The sequence below is a fragment of the Oenanthe melanoleuca genome, chromosome 3 (genome assembly GCF_029582105.1).
Source record: "Oenanthe melanoleuca isolate GR-GAL-2019-014 chromosome 3, OMel1.0, whole genome shotgun sequence".
NCBI lineage: Eukaryota > Metazoa > Chordata > Aves > Passeriformes > Muscicapidae > Oenanthe > Oenanthe melanoleuca.
The window spans coordinates 32,767,378-32,788,157 of record NC_079336.1 but is presented as its reverse complement, the minus strand read 5'-3'; the positions used below and the strand labels follow the sequence as shown (position 1 = coordinate 32,788,157).

Sequence of the window (20,780 nt, the reverse complement as noted above, 5' to 3'; positions counted from 1 at the left end):
ACAGGAAATGAGAGGCAGTAGTAAGACTTTAACTGGTTTCTCACTTGCAACGAGTACCCAACCCTCGCTGAAGAAAACTTCAAAATCTTTTCATTCCAAGTCTGCTGAATAGAGAATCAAAACCCATGTGTGTTTTTGTGTGTGCGTGTGTGAACAATGTCCATTTGTATTCTTAAGTGAACTTGTTTTATTTTGCCATTTACTAAATGCTGGCATAAAAATTCCTGAAGCAACGTGACTCTCACAACAAACACAACTGACAGACCCTCGCTGGAGAGCACATGCAAGCACAGACTGCAATTGTTCTGTGGTTATTTGAGAGGCAGTGGTCAGGGAAACAGGGGTCATTAATTTCCCTGCGTGTCTTAAACATTTCCAGAGATGTGCTAAAACGTATTAAAAGCACAACGGCCGACATCTAAGGCTGAAACATTAGGAAAACTTTAGAAAGGGATTTCTGTGAATAAGCGAGAAGGGATGCTTTGAGTTCGACCCTTGCATTAGGGAATGCAACACTTTAACTCTTTCCTTGCTGCTTTTCCTGAAGTTGTACGACTTGCGGAGAAGTGCCTGGGGTCGAGGCGGAAGGAAACCTGCTCTGACCGTGTGACCGCGGGGTGTTGTGGCTGCTAAGGGGCTTCGGTCCCCGCTCGGGTGGTGCGAGTGTGGTGCCAGGGCTGTTCCTGACTGCTCGGATGTGCAAATTCGCTCTGCCGGGACGTGGAAATTCCCCAAAACCTGTCCGGCCCTCACCGCTCAGGGACCACCCGCACCGCCACCCCCGCCCGCCAGGGGGCGCCCTCCGGCACTGCCGCCTCTCAATGGCGCCCGCCGCCTCCCCCTCCCCGTGCCCGTCCCCTCACGACCCGCGTGTCCCGCGGCGGGCACAGCGCCCGTCCCCGGCCCCTCCCGTCCCGCGTGGCCACCGGGGCCCGCTCCCCCCGTGACGCGTGTCCCGCGGCGGGGCGGGCGGAGCGGAGGGAAGCTGGCGGATTTGGCGGAATCACGTGGCGCGGTTCCTGCTGGCGGGCGGGACGGTGGCCGGGAGGGTTTCCCGGGCAACCGCGCCGCCGGCGAGCGGGGCGGCCGTGGCGGAGCGGGCCCGGCGCGGGGCAGGTCCGAGCCCGGCTCCCGGGCAGCGCTGGGCTCCGGGCCGCGTCCCCTTCCCTGCCCCGCTGCTCCCCGGGGCGCACGCCGGGCCTCGGAGCCGAGCCCTGCCCGCCCGTGCCCGCGCTGCCTGCGTGTGCTGCAGGGAAAGCCGGAGCAGGAGGAAGAGGATCCGTTCACGCTAGGGTGATTAAAAGGTTGCGTGAAATGTGTTAGGCTGTTTCAGCTTCCCTCCATCCCCCTGGTTTAGCCATGCCTCCCCAAAGCTTCCGCTTTTTGCGCTGTGTTTTAGCGTGTATCCCAGCAAGTGCCGCCTTTGTCTTGCGCGCAAAGTCATTTATGAGCCGCCAGGTCTGAAGATATGGCTGACTGTTACCGAAATTGTAAACGTGTCTGCTGTCCTTTTAGTTACATATTGTTAGTTTTTGTAAAAGATGCCATTATAAGGTAGGCAGAAGAAAGCCGTCATTCTAATGTGGGAAGAAGTACAGATAACGTCAATTCCTTTTCTGGCAAGGCTAGAATTAAGTATTCCCCACTTGCTAAAGCTGGCACAGTTAGTAAATTGCTAAAGCATCCTGCGTTTCACATCAAGTGTTCTTTGATGTGAAAGTATAAAAGGATACAGGATTATGTGTGCCCTGAGAGGTAACATTCTTAATCTCCTTACCATGTTTTCCGAGATACTGTCCAACTGCTTACATAGGGATATCGTGCTCAATTCAACGCCTGGGCAGTGTGCTATATATTCTTTTTTTTTTTTTTTTTTTTTTTTAACTTCCAAAGCCAAGGTGTCGGGTGGTCTATGGATGGATAAGGAGTGAAAGCAGGAAACAGTTGTCACAACTCGCCTGTCAAAATCAATTTACTAGGTAGGTAACAGTCCTGTGTACTGAGTGGGCTCCATACTGGGAGAAGTTTTATTTAATGGTAAAAGCACTTTTGCAAATGTTTAGCCCTTTTATGTTTACATCGCACTTCTCAGCCTAGAAGATGCTAGTGCAGTTTAATGCTGCCATACATATGCAGTTTTGAAGGGAGCCATATGTGTTGAGCAGTGTGATACATAAAAGCTTTGCAGCCTTTTGGTTGTGGGTCGTATTTTATACCTGAGAAGTTGATGCAGACTTAGGGGAAGGAGAGGGGGGCAAGTGTCATTGGCTTTCTGTGTCAAGGCAGATCAAACCCAATGCCATTCCCTAACCTTAAAAAGATTTACATGTATTTGTTGTTTACTAAATCCAAAGCCCAGCAGAGATGATGAAATAAAACTAACCATGCCAGATGTTCCCAGTGCTGGAGAAGAAACATAGAAAAGAATTAAAAACTCTTAAAATAGAAATATTACTTCAGTAGATTGTCATTTGATTAATAACAAAATGCTTAATTGTGGGTTGCTAAGAGAGCTGGTTTTTGAAGAAAAATATAAAGATGCTGAATTGAATCATATTTTATTTATCCCTCAAAGTTTAAGTGCTGAAGCTGGTGTTTTGGAATGAGTATTTTGCTTATAAAGAATTTGAGTGATCTAGGTACATTTGCACTGATTTTCTCATTCAGTAAAAAGTTTTATAGGGGATGGGATAATGCTGTTTTGTCATCTCTCAAATTTTGGATTGGGATTTTTTTTTTGCTTATAGCTATATTCAAGCAAATCCTTAGGTTACATCAATTTCAGAATGCATTTAATTAACTTTAATTTAAATTTTAGTTTTTAGGCTCAGTTATTTGGAAGATAAAACCCAGCCACAAATTATGGCTCATCGATTTTCAAAGGAAGATTTAGATGCACAGTTTGAAGAGTTTCTGAAAGAGGTAAGTTTGAGAGCAAGGTCACATCCCCATTTCTTTTAGAAATGAGGAAAATTGAGTGTGGAAGAATATTGAGTATAAGATTCAGCTGTGCTTTTATCACATAATTAACATAGCTGTCTTATGTATGGGTCTTTGCAAGGTCTTAATTGCTAAACTAAATTCATAATTTTTTGCTGTATTGAAATCCAGAGAATAGTTTTGTAATTAGATAAATATTTTGTTATTGCCTGGTTGTATCTCCAAAAAGAGCCCTTGATTTTTCTTTCAATTTTATTATTGGTGCTACTAAGTACCGGAACCTTCAAATTGATGTATAATTGAAAATGAGGTAAAAAAACTCTGCCTGCATATAAACACAAGCTTTTAAAATTTTTTTTTGTTTTAAAAATTTCTTTATTTTTTGGTGCAATGCTTGCTCTCAGTGAATTATATTTAAACATTCTTGTATAAAATGGAGAGTGTGTAGTGATTAGAAGATTAGAATTGGATTCCCTTAATTCCTCATGGTTCTTCATGGTTTTGAGTACTGGCAAAATCATGCAAGTCTGTGGGTTTTGACTTAAGCTAATTATTATCAGACGTGATCCAAATGCTCTGACTAGGTATGGCTTTTTCAATGCAAATAGACCTGTAATTTCAGAATTCTGATCTGTCAGACACACTGTGTGGTAACTCTAAAACATAAATACTGCTACATAAGGCCTTTACTAGAATTTAATTCTGTATATAAACATAACTAGTGATGGCAGAGAATATTTGTGTTATATGTAACGTACGCTTGAAAATCTTTTTGAGTAGAGACTGTGTTACAATTTAATGACTTGTGAAAAGTAATTTAATTTAATGATGTAACTAAGTTAGCACTCTTGAACTCACTGAAATTATTAATGTTAGCAAAATTAGAAAACTAGTCTTTGCATTTCCTTCAAAATTCTTTTCTTATTCTTGTTTAAAAGGGAGTTGCTCTGGGGAAGAGAAAGGAGTTTTATTCTTATTTGTTATGCACATCTATCAAAACTATGTATGTGATTGCTTCTAGTAATTTATTCCTCATTTGACATACTCTTCTTCCTCCTCAGCTATTGCCCACATTGAGAATGCTCATTAAAAACAAAATCCAAATAACTATTGAATTATTCTACCTGGCATTTGGAATATCCCAGAGAATATAACTTTAACAATTCATGTCTTAGTTTTTCTATAATTTCAATCCAAAACCATTTTCACACTGCTAATCTAGTTGTTAAAAATATGCATTGTATTTTTTGCCAGCTAGATACAGACCCAAATAGCAATGACATTATATACTCTCTGTTGTTTTTATACATGCATCTTCTGCTATGTCCTTCTCCTTGCTTCTGTTTTTTATAAAAAGTGTTTTACCTTTTAATATTAGAAAGATGAGAAACTGATGGGCTCCATTTCTTGAAATCTCTCTGTAGGAGTGATGTTTGTGTTGAGTGTCACAGCAGGTGTGGAATAGTAAAATCTGTTTCTCAGTCGTTTGGGGAAGACTTAATATTGTTTGAGCAAATCTTTCAAAGAGGAAATGGAGCAGGATTTTTCACTTTTAAATAACTCTTAATGAATCTGTGTTTGGGGTGAGGCTGTGTGTGTATGTTTGTGATTAAAACATATGAAGTTAAAAGAGAGGCTGTATATACAGCTGGATGATGCAGGTCTAATGTGAGGATTAAACTAAGTCTTTTGGCATATACACTGAACTTTAAAAGCTATCAGTGGACTTCCAGACTATTACTGTTTTACAGAAGGAAACACAAATGTGTAATAACAAGGACTGCATGCAGCATAAATCCTTTAATGATTCCCTCTGCCTGGTTATGCTTATTCCCAACTCCTTGCCAAAAGAGCCTGTTGTAATCCTTAATTCCTCCCATAATCTTTCCTCCTCCACTGTCTGTGTTCCTGTGGTCCACTGACTCTTCACCATCAGTATCTTGGTGTGCTTCACCTGTTGTCAGTTGGATTTCCCTCAAGCATCATCTGTTACATTGCTTTAGCTCCAGGTTTTCGATGTTTGCACTGTTGGCTGTGACGTTCTCTTGGGACATGCAACATGAGGAAGTCTTTCTAATGCACAGTGCTTCAATTAATTGAATTAGTTGCCTTTTCTTGATGAAGCAAAGCAATTTTGTGAAAAAGCTGTTGTCTGCTTCTAGTATTTTCAGTTGACCTTTGTTCTACTTGATATTAATGGGTACTTGAGAAGGAAGACTTTCAAAAGGAAAGGCTGTATCATCTTTATTAAAATATCTGTAGGGTAGTGTCTGGAAGGGAAACACCACACATTAAGCCATGTTTGAAAAACATTTTAAGTTTTTGTTAAAGATAAAATAGATTAACATATTATTGTATAATAAAAGCGTATTTTGGAGTAGACTTAATTGAAAAACAACTGGTTTAATGAATTAATTAGGACAACTGCTCATGAAAGTCTGAGTGGTTTAGATCAAATTCTGTATTACCTATCTTTTTAAAGTTCCTTCACGTGCACAGGAGGTGATAAGCTGGTGATGTGCCGTGTAGTTGTTCTAGTTCTTAAAACTGTCTGTTTTGGCTTTTATTTATTTATGTTGAGATTAAACAACTGACACTTTCTGTGTGTCTGTGTGTTCCTGAAAGGCTGAGAGGCTGTCTTATGGAGGAGGGGAAGGAAGAAATTGGTGCCACTTACTGGTGCTGAGAAGTCATTATGAGTCCAAAAAGTTGATTGATGATTGCTTGATAGATTTACCTTTTTATCAAAGGAAGGGGAAAAAAACTGGAAGTTTCGCTGTCGAGACAACTGACATCTTGGGAAAAATCCACCAGTATTTTTGTGTCAGCATTTCTTTCCCAGCTGCTGCAGCTTTACTGTCTGCAGTTGACAAGATGGCTGGACTTGGAAAGTTTCCAGAACGTGAGCACAACCTGTGGGAGTTGCAGGTTCTTTAGTTACAATCCACTAAGGAGTGTGAGCATCACTGAAGTTCTGCTTACAGAGCAGAGGATACTGTTGGTTGTAAAAGAAACAGCAAGTGATAACAGAGCTTGCATCAAGGACCTGTCAGTGCTTCCAGCTAGCAGGAGGCTGTCTGACCTTTGGGGACAATGGCATTAGTGTTGTGACTAATATCAGGAAATTGTTATTTATGGGATATTTATTAGAAATCTAAAGCTGTTTTGTTCTATATCACAGAGGCAACTTAGAAAAATTGCAATACATCCTGTTGTCTCTCATTTTCATAATTTATTAAAATTGTGTTTTATTAAAGTGCAAGGCTTAGAGCACTTCTTTCTAAGATGTACGACAGTCATTTAGTTCACTCTAGTGAAACTGAAAGCTCTAAAGATGTTCTTGATCAGAGATACTAATAAGAATATTTTATTACAATTATTTTTTCTTACAGTTTTATGTGATTGGCATTTGATCTTTGAATGTTCTTATTAAGCCCAGAGGCAGTGGATTTGCAGAGGCTTGTTTTAATAAAACATACCCTTGTGTTTTACATGTTAAGTATCCACAATCCTGTTGCCTCTAATATTGTGTTTATACTATCACAATTTCTTATTTGTGGCTATTAAAAAAGTGAAGTTTTTGAAATTTTCCCATGCGATGCATTTCATTTGTGAATTCCTTGTTTATTACCATTTATAGCTTTTGCTGACTCTGTGCATTGTGTTCTTTAAGACATTTAGGACAATTGGTTTTAACAGTTGCAGCTAAAAATTTAGATAAAAAGTATTCTATTCCCTTTAACCCCAGTTTGCTTCACAAAGAATATGTAGAATATAAGGCTGCAGTACACTAGTTTAATGAATATTTCCTTGTTCAGTGTGTGGATAGCTGATTGTGGCTCTGAGCCTGCTCTAGGCCACAAAGAGCTTTATTAAAGAAAAGAGCAGAGGTTAGTTGTCTTTTCCTTCCTGTTACTTTTCAGTAACTTAAATTCATATAGTATCTATACTCATAGATTTTTTTTCATTGATTTGAGGCATAAGTCAAAATCAGCATGGATGGCTAACATGTGTGAAAGTGTAATACATAGCTGGGTAGGAGTGGCTCTGGCATTTCTATGATATTCCATAAATAAAAAATAAAAAATTAACTTCTGAAATCGGATTTGCTGGCAGCTAGAATGTTGCTAGTGCACATTTATTTTTAGAATATTAATAATAATGTTCATGTACAAAGCAAGGACAAGGCAAAATTGTTTCTGCTCTATTTCATTATGTTCAGGGATGTAGTCAGAGTTTTATTTCTTATATGTCTTGACTAATTGAAAAAAGAGCTGATTATGCTGTTCATTTGAACATACATTCTCTGAAGCAGTCAGCTTTTAATATATCCAAATTCTGGCAGCAGGATTATTAAAATATGCATTATTATGCCACATGAATATAGTTATTGTTTCTTAATCAGTTTTTTGATGCATATACAATAAAGACAAACAGTGGGGAATAATGAGAGGCATCTGGACTCAGAAGTCCAGAATTGAGTGACTGAAACAATGTAAAAATGCAAAAACTCTCTTTAATCTTGTCTGCAATTGATTCAGTCTCTTTCAGATGATTCACTTGGAAATTCAAAGAAAAAGTCCAGCATTCTTGAGAAATTGGGACAGCCCAGGAAAAAAGAAAAGAAGAAAAAGGATTCAGTGCCGTGGTGGTTATCTGAGGAAGATTCAGATGATGGTGGTAAATTGAAAGTTTTGCAATGTTTTGGCCACAGGGGGTCAGGCTAGTTCTTTCTCATACTGCATGTTAGGCCTGGTTTCAGATTAAACTGATGCCACTCAAGTGTTTCAGAATGTTGCAGTGCAAGTTTGTAAAGCGTAAAAGTCAAATAGAATTGTATTTTTTAATGGTTCATATTCAAGCTGTGTGCAAGCTGTCTGCTGGTTTTTATCTGTAGCTTTTGAGTTAGTAAAACTTGTAAAAATAAGCACATTATAAATAGTAAAATAATTAGAAAATATAACTTACAAACTCCGCAGAAATATTAGTATATGTGTTTTGTAGCCAACCTGTTCTTTATACTGACTTTTTATAGCTTTCTGTTTTCAAAACTGTAGTGGAAAAAGACCGGTTTGTATGCTAACTGTAACATTTGTAGTAGGTTGGAAAAACACAGAAAAACTTTTCAACACCAGCTAAATCCAAGATGTATGGCTTCAGTATTCTCAACAGTTCCCTTGCCAAGAATGGCTCAAGGCAAAATGGGCTGTGATGACATGATTGCTGGTTTGGTATTGACATGGTCACATAGTTCTGGAAGAAAAAAATATAATTGTTTGCAAGCTTTCCACCTCTACGTTTTTATTGTCTACATTGTCTTCTTGTTGGGTAGTAAAGCCTATGAGTAGTGATTTTACACAGGGTGATTGCCTCTTCTTGTAGTAACTGGTGGTATCTTAATTTTCATGACCCATGTTAATTGCAAGTGGACTTTACAGAAAGTTACAAAAATCAGTTTTTCATCTGACAGAGTTAAAATACTGCTGGTAGTGTCAGGTTTTAAGACTAGCTGTATCCTGTCAGTGTTGTCTTAGTGAGGAGTCAAATCCTAATCAGCAGGTGTGCCATTTAATCTTAATCTTGGACTTTCTTGGATTTCTTATCTGTCCGTGGCCTTTTAAGGTGTTGATGTAAAACTCGAATATGAGAAAGTTCTTATCAGATGGTTATGAGATATGATGATTTCCTTACAGCTTTTCAAATAATGTAAGGATGGAGTGTTTTTGCTGTGCAGTGTGAGAATTAAGAGGTTAGCATGATTTCATTTTTCTACATGTTATCAAAGAAAATTTTCTGGTGACTTTAGAAGTTCAGCATGTTTACATGGTTTTTCTGAGATGCTCAAGGCAACCCAACTTCAATACTTCTTGTGGCCGGGAACACACTGGAATAGGTTCCTAAAGCACAGGGTGATTACAAGTATGAGAGAATAGTGCTTGTGTGGATTAAGTAAAGTTCAAAACAGAATCATAAGAAACAATGTGATTATATCGAGATGTTTCATCCAAACTATTTCAACCGCTGTCATGCTAAAAGTTTTTAAAGCTATTTGAGAATATCTAATCAGCTGTGCAGGTTAGCTAGAGGTAAAGCTTTTAGAGCTGTAACAAACCTGATGTGCAATTTACTGATGTATGAAATATCTAGTAATCCTTTTAGGGTCTCTCTTAAGAAAAGCTTCTCATTTTGCAGAAAAATATTCAGAAGGTGAGCCTACCCAGTTTTTCCAGTATGGAGTCAATTTATGTGTAAAAGAAGCTAGCCTGTTCATATTCATACTGTTGACGAGGGGCTAGTTTGTTTTGGTTTTTTTTTTTGGAGAGAGCTGAAAGTAATCTGTGTGTAATGCATTTTGAATCCAAGATCCAACATCTTGGCTGTTGGACATAACAAAACTGAGAATATAGGGGTGTACGCCAAAGTGCCAGGTCTGTGCACAGAATTCTTCCTGGAGCTCCATTTTTGCCAGGCAGGTTATTAGTTCTATTTCATTTACTGCTCTGTCACCACTCTGTGTAGAATACCATCCTCATGGAGCATATGCAGTAAGCCATATCCCACCTACTACTTTAATATTGCCAAGCAGAGTGGCCTTTAATTCCTTTGTTTATTTCCAAGAAGGTGGTAACGCCATGGTATGAAGTGGATCTCCTGGTTGTGTTATCCCATGAGGAAAGGGCTGTGTTTGTCACACTGGACTCTTGCAAAAGGTAGCAGTTGCAAAATGCTGTGGTGAATGCCTTTCTGCAAGGTAGGGTCTAATTGCAGGGCAATTGACCTAGAGTCAAAAGAGCCATTTGCAGAGACCACCTTGGCCACCTTTAGGATATTTGAGTTTTCCTTTACAGTTTTATATGGCTATAATTTTAGTTCATGTAGATGTACTTGTGGTGTTTTAAAATGACAGGTCAGATGACTGTAAGGAATTCAGTGTGGATAGGCTTCCAGAATTGCTGATTTTTTTCCTCTGTGTATCTCTCTGTTTGTCTGGTGTGCTTCCAAGTACTTTGTCAAATACCATTTTGCCATGTCTAGTGTTCTCAGCATGTGTATTTTGTGTAATGTGTTGTTCAGACCTTTTAAAAGTAGATGATGGTACAGTAGCATTGCAATGTAAGTTATTGCACTGGATTACTGAGAAGAAGATGATTCAGACTTGTAGTTCTTTGTAAGGTTATATTAAACATCCCATAAACAGCAAAATAATTTCCTATGGGAGAAAATAATTACAGTGCTGTGATGCTAACAAACATAAAAATAAGCTGAATTTAATTTCTATAAAGAGTAATGTCAGCATATTTCAAAATTTTGTGGAGACCCTTGTGTGTTCTTCTGGGCTTGAACCTTCATGTTGGTTGCAGACAGGACATGATCAATAGACTGTCAGCTAATATAATTCATATTTTTAAAGTTGTTTTATCATCATGAATCAAACTTTTATAAATGCATGAATCTGACCTTCACCTACAGTGTGGCACTGCATTCATTACAAATGAGTGTTCCATATGTATAAGTTGATGTCTTTGGGTGTGACTGTATAGAGATAATGTTGAATAAAAAAAGCCTGGATAATTAGCTGGTGTAACTCACCAAGCTGATATGTTGCTTGCAGTTTGAGGTTTTGATTTTGAGTTACTTCATTATCTATATCATGCTTCCTTGAAAAACGAATAAAGGAAGATTAAATATGTACTCTACACTTATTTGTTGACTGTTCTTTTTTTTTCCCCAAGGCATCTTGTTACAGAAGTGTCAGGAAGTAGGTAGAGAGTTAAACTAGTAGCGTGTTTTGCTGAGAAGTATAAAGTATATTTTGAAATAACTCCACTAGTTATTCTAGGCACGTTTAGACTGTTTCTTCTTCAGCTTTAAACTGAAATGTGCAAATTATGATTCAAGACACTGTCTCCCATATTGGACAGGTTACAGACCTAGGTAATGTCCTTTCTACTTGCTTTTGTCATTTAAATGATAAAAAGAAATTGGATACTAAGAATTCTTGTCCTGTCTTGCTTGCATGTCTGTTCCTGCTGTTTGTCTTTTCAAGATTTTCAAATAAAATTTGTTAAAGTGAGAAAAGAGAAGAAACTGACAGAAAGCCATGCCGAAGTAGTGGAAAATACTGAACAAATGAGTCCCCATTCAGATTCCCAGTCTGGTATTTGATTAAATATGTTTTGATATGTTTTCTCAGTATCAACCTTGTATTACTAGTGTGTTTCCTATAGAAAATCCTTAGCAAACTGTCCATTTGACCAAGCTGCCACATACTTCTTTTATCATTTTCAGAAGAAACTAACAATTGTGTGAACTTTTGCTCAATCATTGTATAATCATATATGACTGCATATAGTGATGTAGTAGGACAGACAGTATTGGATGTCAGCCTGGGGAGAAGGGGAGATAACTTCAATGAACAAAAAGCTCTCATCTGTACTAAGCACATGCTTAGTAAATAGAAGGTCTCTTACACTTCCTGCATTTCATACTCAGGAAATATTAATTTTCATTGTTCTACTTGTTTAATTTCAAAGGCAGCAGTCAGATAAGCCTTTTACATATTTTATATTGATGTAGTTCTTTTCACTTTGCTGACAACTGTGCTGTTTTGTGCCTGCTGCCCCTGGAATGGAAACACCAGTTGGTATAAATGAAAAACTAAAATTGTTAATCTGCAGGATTATTTTAGTCAGTATAACTTTAGATTCATCATTTTATGTGAATCATTTTATGTTCTCTGAAAAGAAATTCCAGCAAATAAGTAGGAATTGTAAGCATTGATCCATTAAATACTTCTGTATAAAAGACAATAGCAATTAACTTGTCCAGATTTAAGCATGACATTGGTGTTAAATTCAAGCAGATTAGTAATGTTTTGAAGGGTCATGACAATGAAATATTTGGCACTTGGTCTTTGGTAATCTAGTTTGTAGACTATAGAACATCTCCCTGTGTTAGTTTTCTAGAGTGAATGTGCAGCTCTAGAAAATGTATGTATATGTATGTTTTCATTTGCATAGAATGGCTGTAAAGCATCTCAGTCTGGCAGATAAATACAAAAAATTAATTTATTTCTCAAATTAGGATTAATGTTTGAAGTATGAGCAATAGGTGGACCTCTAGTTATTTCAAATTACTGTCTTAAAAGGTATCAGGTGTTTCCATTATTTACAATAGATGGTATGCTGTCAACACTTCTGGTTTCCCAGTAAATGTGGGAGAATATAGGTCTAGAGAAGTAGTGCCCTGCTAGTGAACTTGCACATAAGTTGAGGGAATAAAGGACCTATGCATTGTATCATAATGGATTTAATACCATTCTCTTCTTGCTAGACCAGCTTCCTTTAGTTATCATGGATGTTTGAGCTGTGTTAAGTTCTGGTCACATATCCCTGTTCTAGAACTCCTGTTCTAAATAGCAGAAGTATTTGGCTTGATGTCCTGGACTACTCTCTCCTGTGTCAAAGTAAACTCAAAAGACCCATAACTAAGAGTTTTATCTGAGTTATTCTGTTTTGAAGCCTCTTCCACCATGACAATTTCAACATGGCAAAATGTAACATAGACCATCTGGCTTGCCTAAGGTGTTTAAAGGCTGTAGTGTAGCTGTCATATAGAAGTCCAGAGGAGGCCACTAAGAGGATTGGAGGGGTGGAGGACCTCTTGTATGAGGAAAGGCTGAGACAATTGGGTTTGTTAAGCCTAGAAAAGACTTCAAGTTGACCTAACAGTGCCCTTGCAGTACATGAAGGGAGCCTGCAAGAAAGATGGAGAGAGACTTTTGACAAGAGCATGTAGTGACAGGACAAGGGGGAATGCTATCACACTAAAAGAGAGTAGGTTTAGATTAGGTATTAGGAGGAAGGTCTTTGGTGTGAGGGTGGTAAGGGGCTGAACAGGTTGCTCAGAGAAGCTGTGGATGTCCCATCCCTGGATGTGTTCAAGGCCAGGTTGGATGGGGCTCTGAGCAATCTGGTCTAGTGAAAGGTGTCCCTGCCCCTGGCAGGGGCATTGGAACTGGATGATCTTTAAGGTACCTTCCAACCCAAGCCGTTCTATAGTTCTTTGGTCATGAGTTTTCAGCATAGGTGCTGTTACCTAAACCTTAATTCTGCTAATGTAAATGGAAAACATTTGTTGTATTTGCTGCTGAGCAAGTCCCCACAAGGGTTTGAGCAACCAAAAGCAGTTCCTATATCTGACAGTGATAAAGACAGTGATAAAGACAGTAATAATTTATACTCATGCACCTGTGTTTCCCACTTTTCTTTGAACCAGTCTAGATGCTTTCTTTCAAACCCCGTAGTAAAAACCTTTTACTGTTGAAGTAGTTTTACTAGTTTTCTTTGTTTTCAGGTCATTTATTGGGCTCTTAGAACAGTGTAATTGAATACGAAGTATTCATGTATGAATAAATGATCAAGAATATTTTTAAAAATAAAAAAAAGGATGCAGAAGAGGAATTCTATTTCCAGAAGTTATAAGTATTAACTTTAGTTTCTACTTATAGGTAGAAAATGAGAGATAATTCAATGTACAAAAAACTGAGCTGTATGACTTTTTTGGAAGTGTCACCCTCACATCTTATTCTTCTCTTTATTCCCTGTCCACTATGCATTAAAATTGATAATGTTTATGTACACTTAGAAGTAGTTCCCTCTAAATCTTCCAGTGCATCTCGCAGCAAGGCTTTGTCTAAATCCAAAATGTTGGAAAAATTTCATAAAGACAAGAAAGATTCCTACTTAGACAAAGAAGAAGGAGCCCTCGCTTCTGACAGTCAAGACAATTCTGAGGGTAACAAATTTACTGTATTTTATATGGTATTAAAAAGGTAAAACTACTCAGTTCTGAAGATTTTGATCAGATCAGGGAAAAAAAAGTTACTTTTTGAAGTAGATGTTTGTTATTATCAGTTTGAGTCCTTTGTACTTATGTTTTTAAATGTTTCTTTGCAAGTGTGTAATTAGAAATATTCTTCAGAGTAAAACTCAGATTCTTTAATTAATTTCAAGTGGTTGTACTTTAAAAAAGTTTGATAGGTTTCTCAGAGTTCAGATGGTGTAGGACAAGAGAAAACAAATACTCTTGCCTTCATCAGCAATGGGGGTATGTCTGGATGTTAAGAGTGGCTAAGTTGTAAAGTTTAGTGGCTGCAGAAGCAGTGTTTGATTTTCAGATTATTGTGGAAGGTGCTTTTTTAACAAAACGTCTGATTTGACTCAAACCCTGACTAGCAAAATAATTAAAAATTATTAGATAGCTTACATAAACCCCATGAAGCCTTCAAGATCAATGTACATCTGCTGAGAAATTTCACTGGATATGAGACAATTTAAATTAAAAAAATACAGGGAGAATTTTTAAACTTTTGTTCAATTAAGCATACTAATTTTTCATTTTTTACTCTTGTAAAATCCTTTCTCCTTGCTTGCAAATCTCTACCCTAGGAGGTAGTTGCAGTTAGCATTTGATTCTGCTAATATATTCTCATTCAAAAATAGGTCATTGTGGGCCTGGTGAGATTATGGCTAATCTAAAACTCTGCAAAAAATTTGTGACCCAGCTGCAAAAAGACTCCTATTTGCTGTCTTGATAACTAGAGTGTCATCTGCCATCTGAGTAAATTACTTTAAATTACTGCATTTGGCTACCTAAGAAATGGGCTATTCGTAGTTTTTCACTTCTCTTCAGCACTTTGAGCTTTCCATTTTCTACTTGTCAATGTAGCAATATGTATTTATTTAGGTATTAGCTTTTTATACATGTAGGCCTTGACCTTTAGACAATGTCTCTGACATTTATTTGTTGCATGCAAGGCAAGTCAGTCAGTGCTCTATGTTGAGAACAGAGCTGAGGTTAAATACAGGAATGTGGATTTCCAAGATGTGGAGTCTTATGCATTTAGCCTCCCAATAAGACATGCAAGGGGACTTTTTCATTTAAATCAAGAAAGTAAACCTATTCTACTTTTTAAAAGGAGGCTCTTACAACCAAAATGAACATGCTGAGGGCTGCCCAGTAGGGAGGGAAAAGGTGTTGAGACTCCTACTTTCCCAGCTTCCCTCACTCTAAGTACATTTTCAGTACAAAAGAGAAAGGATGGTCCCTTGTCATGATACAGGCAAGTAGGGCCTTTTTAAATGGGACTCGTATGGGCCTGTGTAGAGAACAGAGGAAGATCCCGGAGCTGAAGCACTTGCTCAGCACATGGAAGATTGATTTAGTGGTATTGATGTATGGATCTCCTCCAGTCTCCTGCAGCAGGAAATGAGCTGTTGTCGGTGTCTTCACCCCTTCTGGTGTGTTCAGCACAAGGTCACAGCACAGCACAGCTACAGCTACAGTCTCAACATCATGTGGCCAGGCAGAATGAAAAAATTCTAAAGTGTTACCAACTGACGATTCATGTTGGAAAAGACAGACTTAGTTTCTGTTCCTTTCTGTGAGGTTAAATAATTTAATATGTCATTTGATAAAATGCATAAGCAGCTTTTCTCCTATCCCTTCTCCAACAAGAACTTACTTAGAATCTAAGTATAAACCTGAATGGTCTGCAGGCAGGCAGAAAGGACTTCTTGAACTAGGAATATCCTACAATATCTGGCTTTTAGTCTTCCATTAGGAAGTAGGTATGGCAGCATTCTGCCTGAGAGCCAGCATAAAGTTCTTAGGTGATGTTGAACCCTCACAGCAATGAAACTGCAATTAAGAGAATAACTACAAGTTGTAGTTGCATAAATATACAGAATGGGAGAACTGGGTGTTCATCAGTGACTTTTAAGTGACTTTGATTACTGGTTTTTTTCCTTATAGCCTTTAAACAAAAAGTGAAATGTAGCCAGTGCCTTAGGAAGTTTAAAAAAACTCTGTGGTGATCTGAGGTAGTAGATCAAATAAAACAAACTGGGTTTTAAGAAAAAAACATCTATTTCTGTATAGGGTCTGCGTGTGAGATTGTCTTTCACCAGTAATGTGACAGTAACTCAGTTTTTTGTGTTTGGCTCGTGCTGAACTTTAGGTATGTTTTCAAATATGAAGAATGGGAAGATAACATTTATAATAGCTTAATTAATTAAGATTTATAGATAGAATCAGTGGAAATTAGGTGAATGCATATCGTGAGACTGCATATCTTTGCAATTTCAATATGAGATTAAAACTGGTGGTTCAGGAAGGAGACTAGAAGACTGATGAATGACAAGACTAATATAAATATCTTTTAGATGGTAGTCAAGAATATTGCAACTTTATTCCTAGGAATTCTTGAAGCCAATGGAAACTTTGTCAAGATGCAGAACACTTCACAGCCTGTGGGAGAAAGCCATGAAAATATGGATGTAGAAAAGATGCAGCTTCAGAAAAGTAATGGAGATGCTGTCGCTTTGAGTAGAGACAGCCTGGAAACAAATGGTGAGAACTGAGAGCCCAATCATTTCATCAAGTTAATTGGATCTAAATAAGTTACTATTAAAAAAGTTTACCTTAATTCATTTCAAGATGGGATTCTTCACTTCTGTCAGCTGTGTCGTGAAGTCTCCTAGTACTAGTTTGTGTTGATTTGATGCCATTAATATTTTATGTGTCTGTCTGTAGTTATTATTAACTATTATGGCTATTCTGTGTAGACATACAGCACAGACACAGTTTATTCTCTTTTTTGAAATTTAGATTCAGTTTTAGCTTCTGGGCCTAATCAAAGTATCATGGAAGTTGGATTGGATACTCTGGAAGAACAAGAGGAAAAAGAGATCTTCTTTGCCAAGCTCGAGCAAGAAGCTTCCTCTACCATTGATTATTCAAGATTAAATAAAGAGCTGGATTCCAATGATTCTGTCATACTAGCACCATTTGTACGGTAACTTAGAGGGAAAAAAAAGTTGGGGACTGTGTTAGTGGGCACATATGGCTTGGGTGTGGCCACTGAGATTTCATTAGATGGTATCCTGTATATGATTCAGTCAGTTTTTTTGTTTATTTATTGTGATTTGGCTTTTTTTCTTAAAGACAAGGGCAGAAATGAGCTTAATAAATAAAAGCGAGAGCACGACTTAGTGATGAGTCAATGTAGCTCCACAGTCTTGTGCATACCTCAGTAATACCAACTCAACATTCATAATTGGATAGAGTAGCTAAAGAAGAGGTAGCGACTAATAATAATAAGGAAGTAGATCAGGAAAGATTCTGTCTCCCTTTAGACATGATATAACAAATTAATTCTAGAGAAAAGATACTTAATCTTCATAGACTAGGGCATTTATAATCAGTTATGTGAAAAGTTCAAACATCTGTGAAGAGAAATGGTTGAAGGGTTCAGGCTGCTGTTGCTGAAAATGCTGAGTGCAGAGGCAACTTCCAATTTTAAAACAGTTGGGGAGGAAGAATTCTCGAGAGCTTTAGATAACGACAGAACTTCTGTTTTATAGGAAAAGGGGAAAGAAAGGAGAGGTGGGTGTTTTTTGAATTTATTTTGTTAATCCAGAATGACAGGGTCAGAACAGGAGGCAAACCTTGATGATAAAAATATTTTTTGGGAAGTTAATGTAAATGTTGAAGAGAACGCTGAAAGGGAGTTGTTTTAAGAGTTAGATTGAGAATTTTAGCTGGGAAATACTTTCTTTTAATAATTGCTGACACTTTACCACTTTTCTTACCTTTGATTTAATTTGTTGGACAAATTAAATTTTTTCTGTTATTACTAATTGTAAGAAGTATCAGAGTGTAGTGTTCCAAGAAAAAAAAGGATATTTATTTGCTGTCCAAAAAGAAAGTAGAATTTTAATTTTATTTCTCAGAAATGAAAACGCTGAAAAAGAAGAAGAAGAAGAAGAACCTGCACATGAAGAGAAATCTGGTAATACAATCTTTTCTTTTACCTGTAGTTCTTACATCAGCCTTTCAGGCTGTACTTGCATTATGTCTCTACAGCTGTTGTTCTTACAGAAGGGTTAAGGGTTTTACTTTTGCTTCTGTGTTTTTTCTTTTCTTTAGAGTATTTTTGATATATTGTAAAACAAAAAGACAAAAAAAAAAAAAGAAAAGCGAAATAAAAAGTAGTAAAAACCCTGCAGCAATCATAAATGAAAAAATAAATTCTGATGTTGAAATTTGATTTAATGTTTGATTTACTCCAGCATCTTAACTATCATCTGTATTTTTGTGCCATCTTCTCATGCCTGAGTTTAATCTCTGTAATCTGCAATATTACTCTTATTTGGTTTTCACCCCCAAATTTCCATGCTACATTTCTTGCTCATTTGTCTTTCACTTGTCATGTCTCTTTATTTCATACTTGATGGCTGGCATATGATAGATTGTATTCAAGTAATTTAATAGATTGTATTTTCAAATTTATATATTTAGCTGAACTGTTGAGAAGTCTTGTTGTCAGGCTTGAATTTCCCAAGTTTAATGGGGATGACTTGTAAACCATAAACACATAAAGAGCACATCATGAACCAGTGTTTTGCAATGGGTTCTGGTTTAAGTGTTACAGATAATACAGACACTGGAGCCTGTAACCACAGGAGAACTGAAACTTGTGGAAGGATCTAGGTAACTGAAGGAAAAGCCTTTGGCTTGCTTGCAAAGTTCATTCTCTGACATGCTTGTTTTTAGATAGTGCTTACTCTTGACAGTGGCTTTTGGCCCACCAAAGCAGGTCATAAGAAGCCAAATTACAGATTCTAATCCTTAAAACTGCTAGAGTTGTCAAAGTGAATGTACAGAGTACTTTATCTACGGGGTTGGGATTGGAAAGTGAGAGAGAATAATTGTATAAAAGGGGTCAGTTCACATACACCTTGAGGAGACAAAGCATTCTGATCACAAGGCAAGCTTCCTTTGAATTTAAAGATATTATGTTTGACTTTCACTGTAGTTTTAGTACCAGACTCAGTTTTGGAAACTTTCTGTTCCTTTTCTTAAAGGAGTAACATTAGCAGTAGCTGTTCTTAGACAAGTCATTGGGGAAAAGGAGATTGCTGCCTCTTACTGCTTTATCTTCCTGGAGTATTCATTCTATTTGATGTTTACTTTACTCTTTTAGGTAGCTACAGTGAAGATTTTGAAGAAGAAACAGATACTAATCCTGCCCTTAAAACTGAGGGAGATCAGGTAAATCAAAACATCGTGTCAGAAGTTGATCTAAGTCCTCAAGAGCAGGCATAGCTTGCTAAATGTTTATATTACTTGCAGGAATTTTGAAAGCTCTGTAGTATGTAACTGAATATAGTAAACCTTTATATGGCATGTATTGTCTGAAATAAAATATTGGCCCTCAGACTATATCTTTCTATTAAGGATATGCACTTTCCTGTGATAGATCATAGAATGGGTTAAGTTCTTCACAGGGTTTCCTGCTTACTCTTCCTTTGAGTTTAGAAATGAGGATAGAAGTGCATAAATGATGAGCTCAGGTGGAAACTCAGACTCAGAAGGGGTAGTGATTAATCTCTCAGAGCTATTGAGGTGCAGTATAGTCCTGGATGTAATTCCATAGGTGCATCCCTGGAGCACACATTCAGATTTCGGTTTTTTTCAAAAGAAGTCTGTAGAGCACCATGTATTAATTTTCACTTGGTAAACTTATTTGGTTTTTAGTTCTTTTTAAATAAATTATTAGAGTAGTAATTCTAATAAATTTTTGAAAAGTTAGAATGTAACTCTAAATAATGTGCTTGCTGCTACTTAACCTTCTTTTCTCAAATTACAATAAAAGAAAACCAGGAAGGTGCAGAAATGCTCCTCTGTACAGAGGAGCATTTAATTTCTGTTCACTTATAAAAAGGTTTATAGAGTACAGGATGTTGAGAATTTTGGCATCCTAAGGAGAGTTTTAGAAAGTGCATATTCTTGGATAATGAATAACTGCTTAGTTCTAAGTTCTGACTTTTAAAGTTTGTCCAGTTTTTTTTTCTCCTGTTATTCAAAAAGTAATTGTTTGGGTTTTTTGGTTTTTTTTTTTTTTTTTTTTAGGAAGAAGCAAACACTGGCATGCTGGCAAAAGGTAAAATATGAATTTTGATCAGAGGAAGAAGATTGAATGTAACTTTTTGAAACTTGCTTATTTAATTTTTACTGTTTTGATATTTTTCACCTTATTTTATTTTTTCTACTGAAAATGTGTTGCATTTAAATAGTTACAAATAATCAACATATTAACACTTCAAGGTGATCATGGACGTATTTTCATATTTATTACACCTGCTTAGAACTCAGATTATTTTTTGTATGCTTAAGACATGAAGATATGCTCTGGTATACTTCTAATTCCAGTGTGGCAAAGTATAAATAAGAGGATTTGTGTTTTCTTTAATATTTATCTTCTTAGTTGTATTGCTTGATTCACAAGATTCTACTGTAGAACTTCAGAAGGTCATTGAAACACCTGATGTAGCTCCAGGCAAGCATGATCAGCCTGAAGAAGTCAGTGCAGTTGAAATGAATGAAGCAGGTAAGGAGTGCTTTAAAAAAACCAACAAACAAACAAACAAAAAACAAATGACCACACAGCAAAACTCAAAACCTAAAATCTTACTTTATTAAAATAGGTGACTCCAATGTCTTCACCTGTTCTTAGATTATTGGGGAACATGAAGCCTTTGGCTTTTGCCAACAAATCTTAAAACCAGGAGGAACTATTTCAGGAAAAAGTGATGCTTCTGCTAAAAAGAAGTCTTTTTACACCTGGTTATTGCAAAGTAGCTTTTGATGCTGCAATTTCATGCTTAAATACCATCTCCTTTGGTTATTTCCGATATCTAAAATTTTTCTTTGACAGCATTGAACTGAATTATTAAATACATTCTCTTATCAAGCTTTGCACAGCAGTACAGGCC

General features: G+C 37.1%; 1 protein-coding gene across 6 annotated transcripts in view; it reads left to right on the top strand.

Annotated features, from left to right (window-relative positions):
- The first annotated feature begins 1,072 nt into the window (after window positions 1-1,072).
- The window catches only part of CEP162 (centrosomal protein 162), a 43,001-nt gene continuing 23,293 nt past the window's right edge, over window positions 1,073-20,780 (top strand). For 2 of the 6 annotated variants that reach the window (XM_056486756.1, XM_056486751.1), the window contains exons 1-10: window positions 1,073-1,304; window positions 1,894-1,979; window positions 2,819-2,922; window positions 7,482-7,620; window positions 16,201-16,353; window positions 16,612-16,798; window positions 17,736-17,794; window positions 18,989-19,104; window positions 19,918-19,948; window positions 20,273-20,395. In XM_056486756.1, coding sequence (XP_056342731.1) covers window positions 2,863-2,922; window positions 7,482-7,620; window positions 16,201-16,353; window positions 16,612-16,798; window positions 17,736-17,794; window positions 18,989-19,104; window positions 19,918-19,948; window positions 20,273-20,395 — 868 coding nt within the window. In that variant the 5' untranslated portion in view covers window positions 1,073-1,304; window positions 1,894-1,979; window positions 2,819-2,862. The remainder of the gene's footprint in view (window positions 1,305-1,893; window positions 1,980-2,818; window positions 2,923-7,481; window positions 7,621-16,200; window positions 16,354-16,611; window positions 16,799-17,735; window positions 17,795-18,988; window positions 19,105-19,917; window positions 19,949-20,272; window positions 20,396-20,780) is intronic. The other 4 variants (XM_056486753.1, XM_056486755.1, XM_056486752.1 and 1 more) reach the window with 4 other exon arrangements.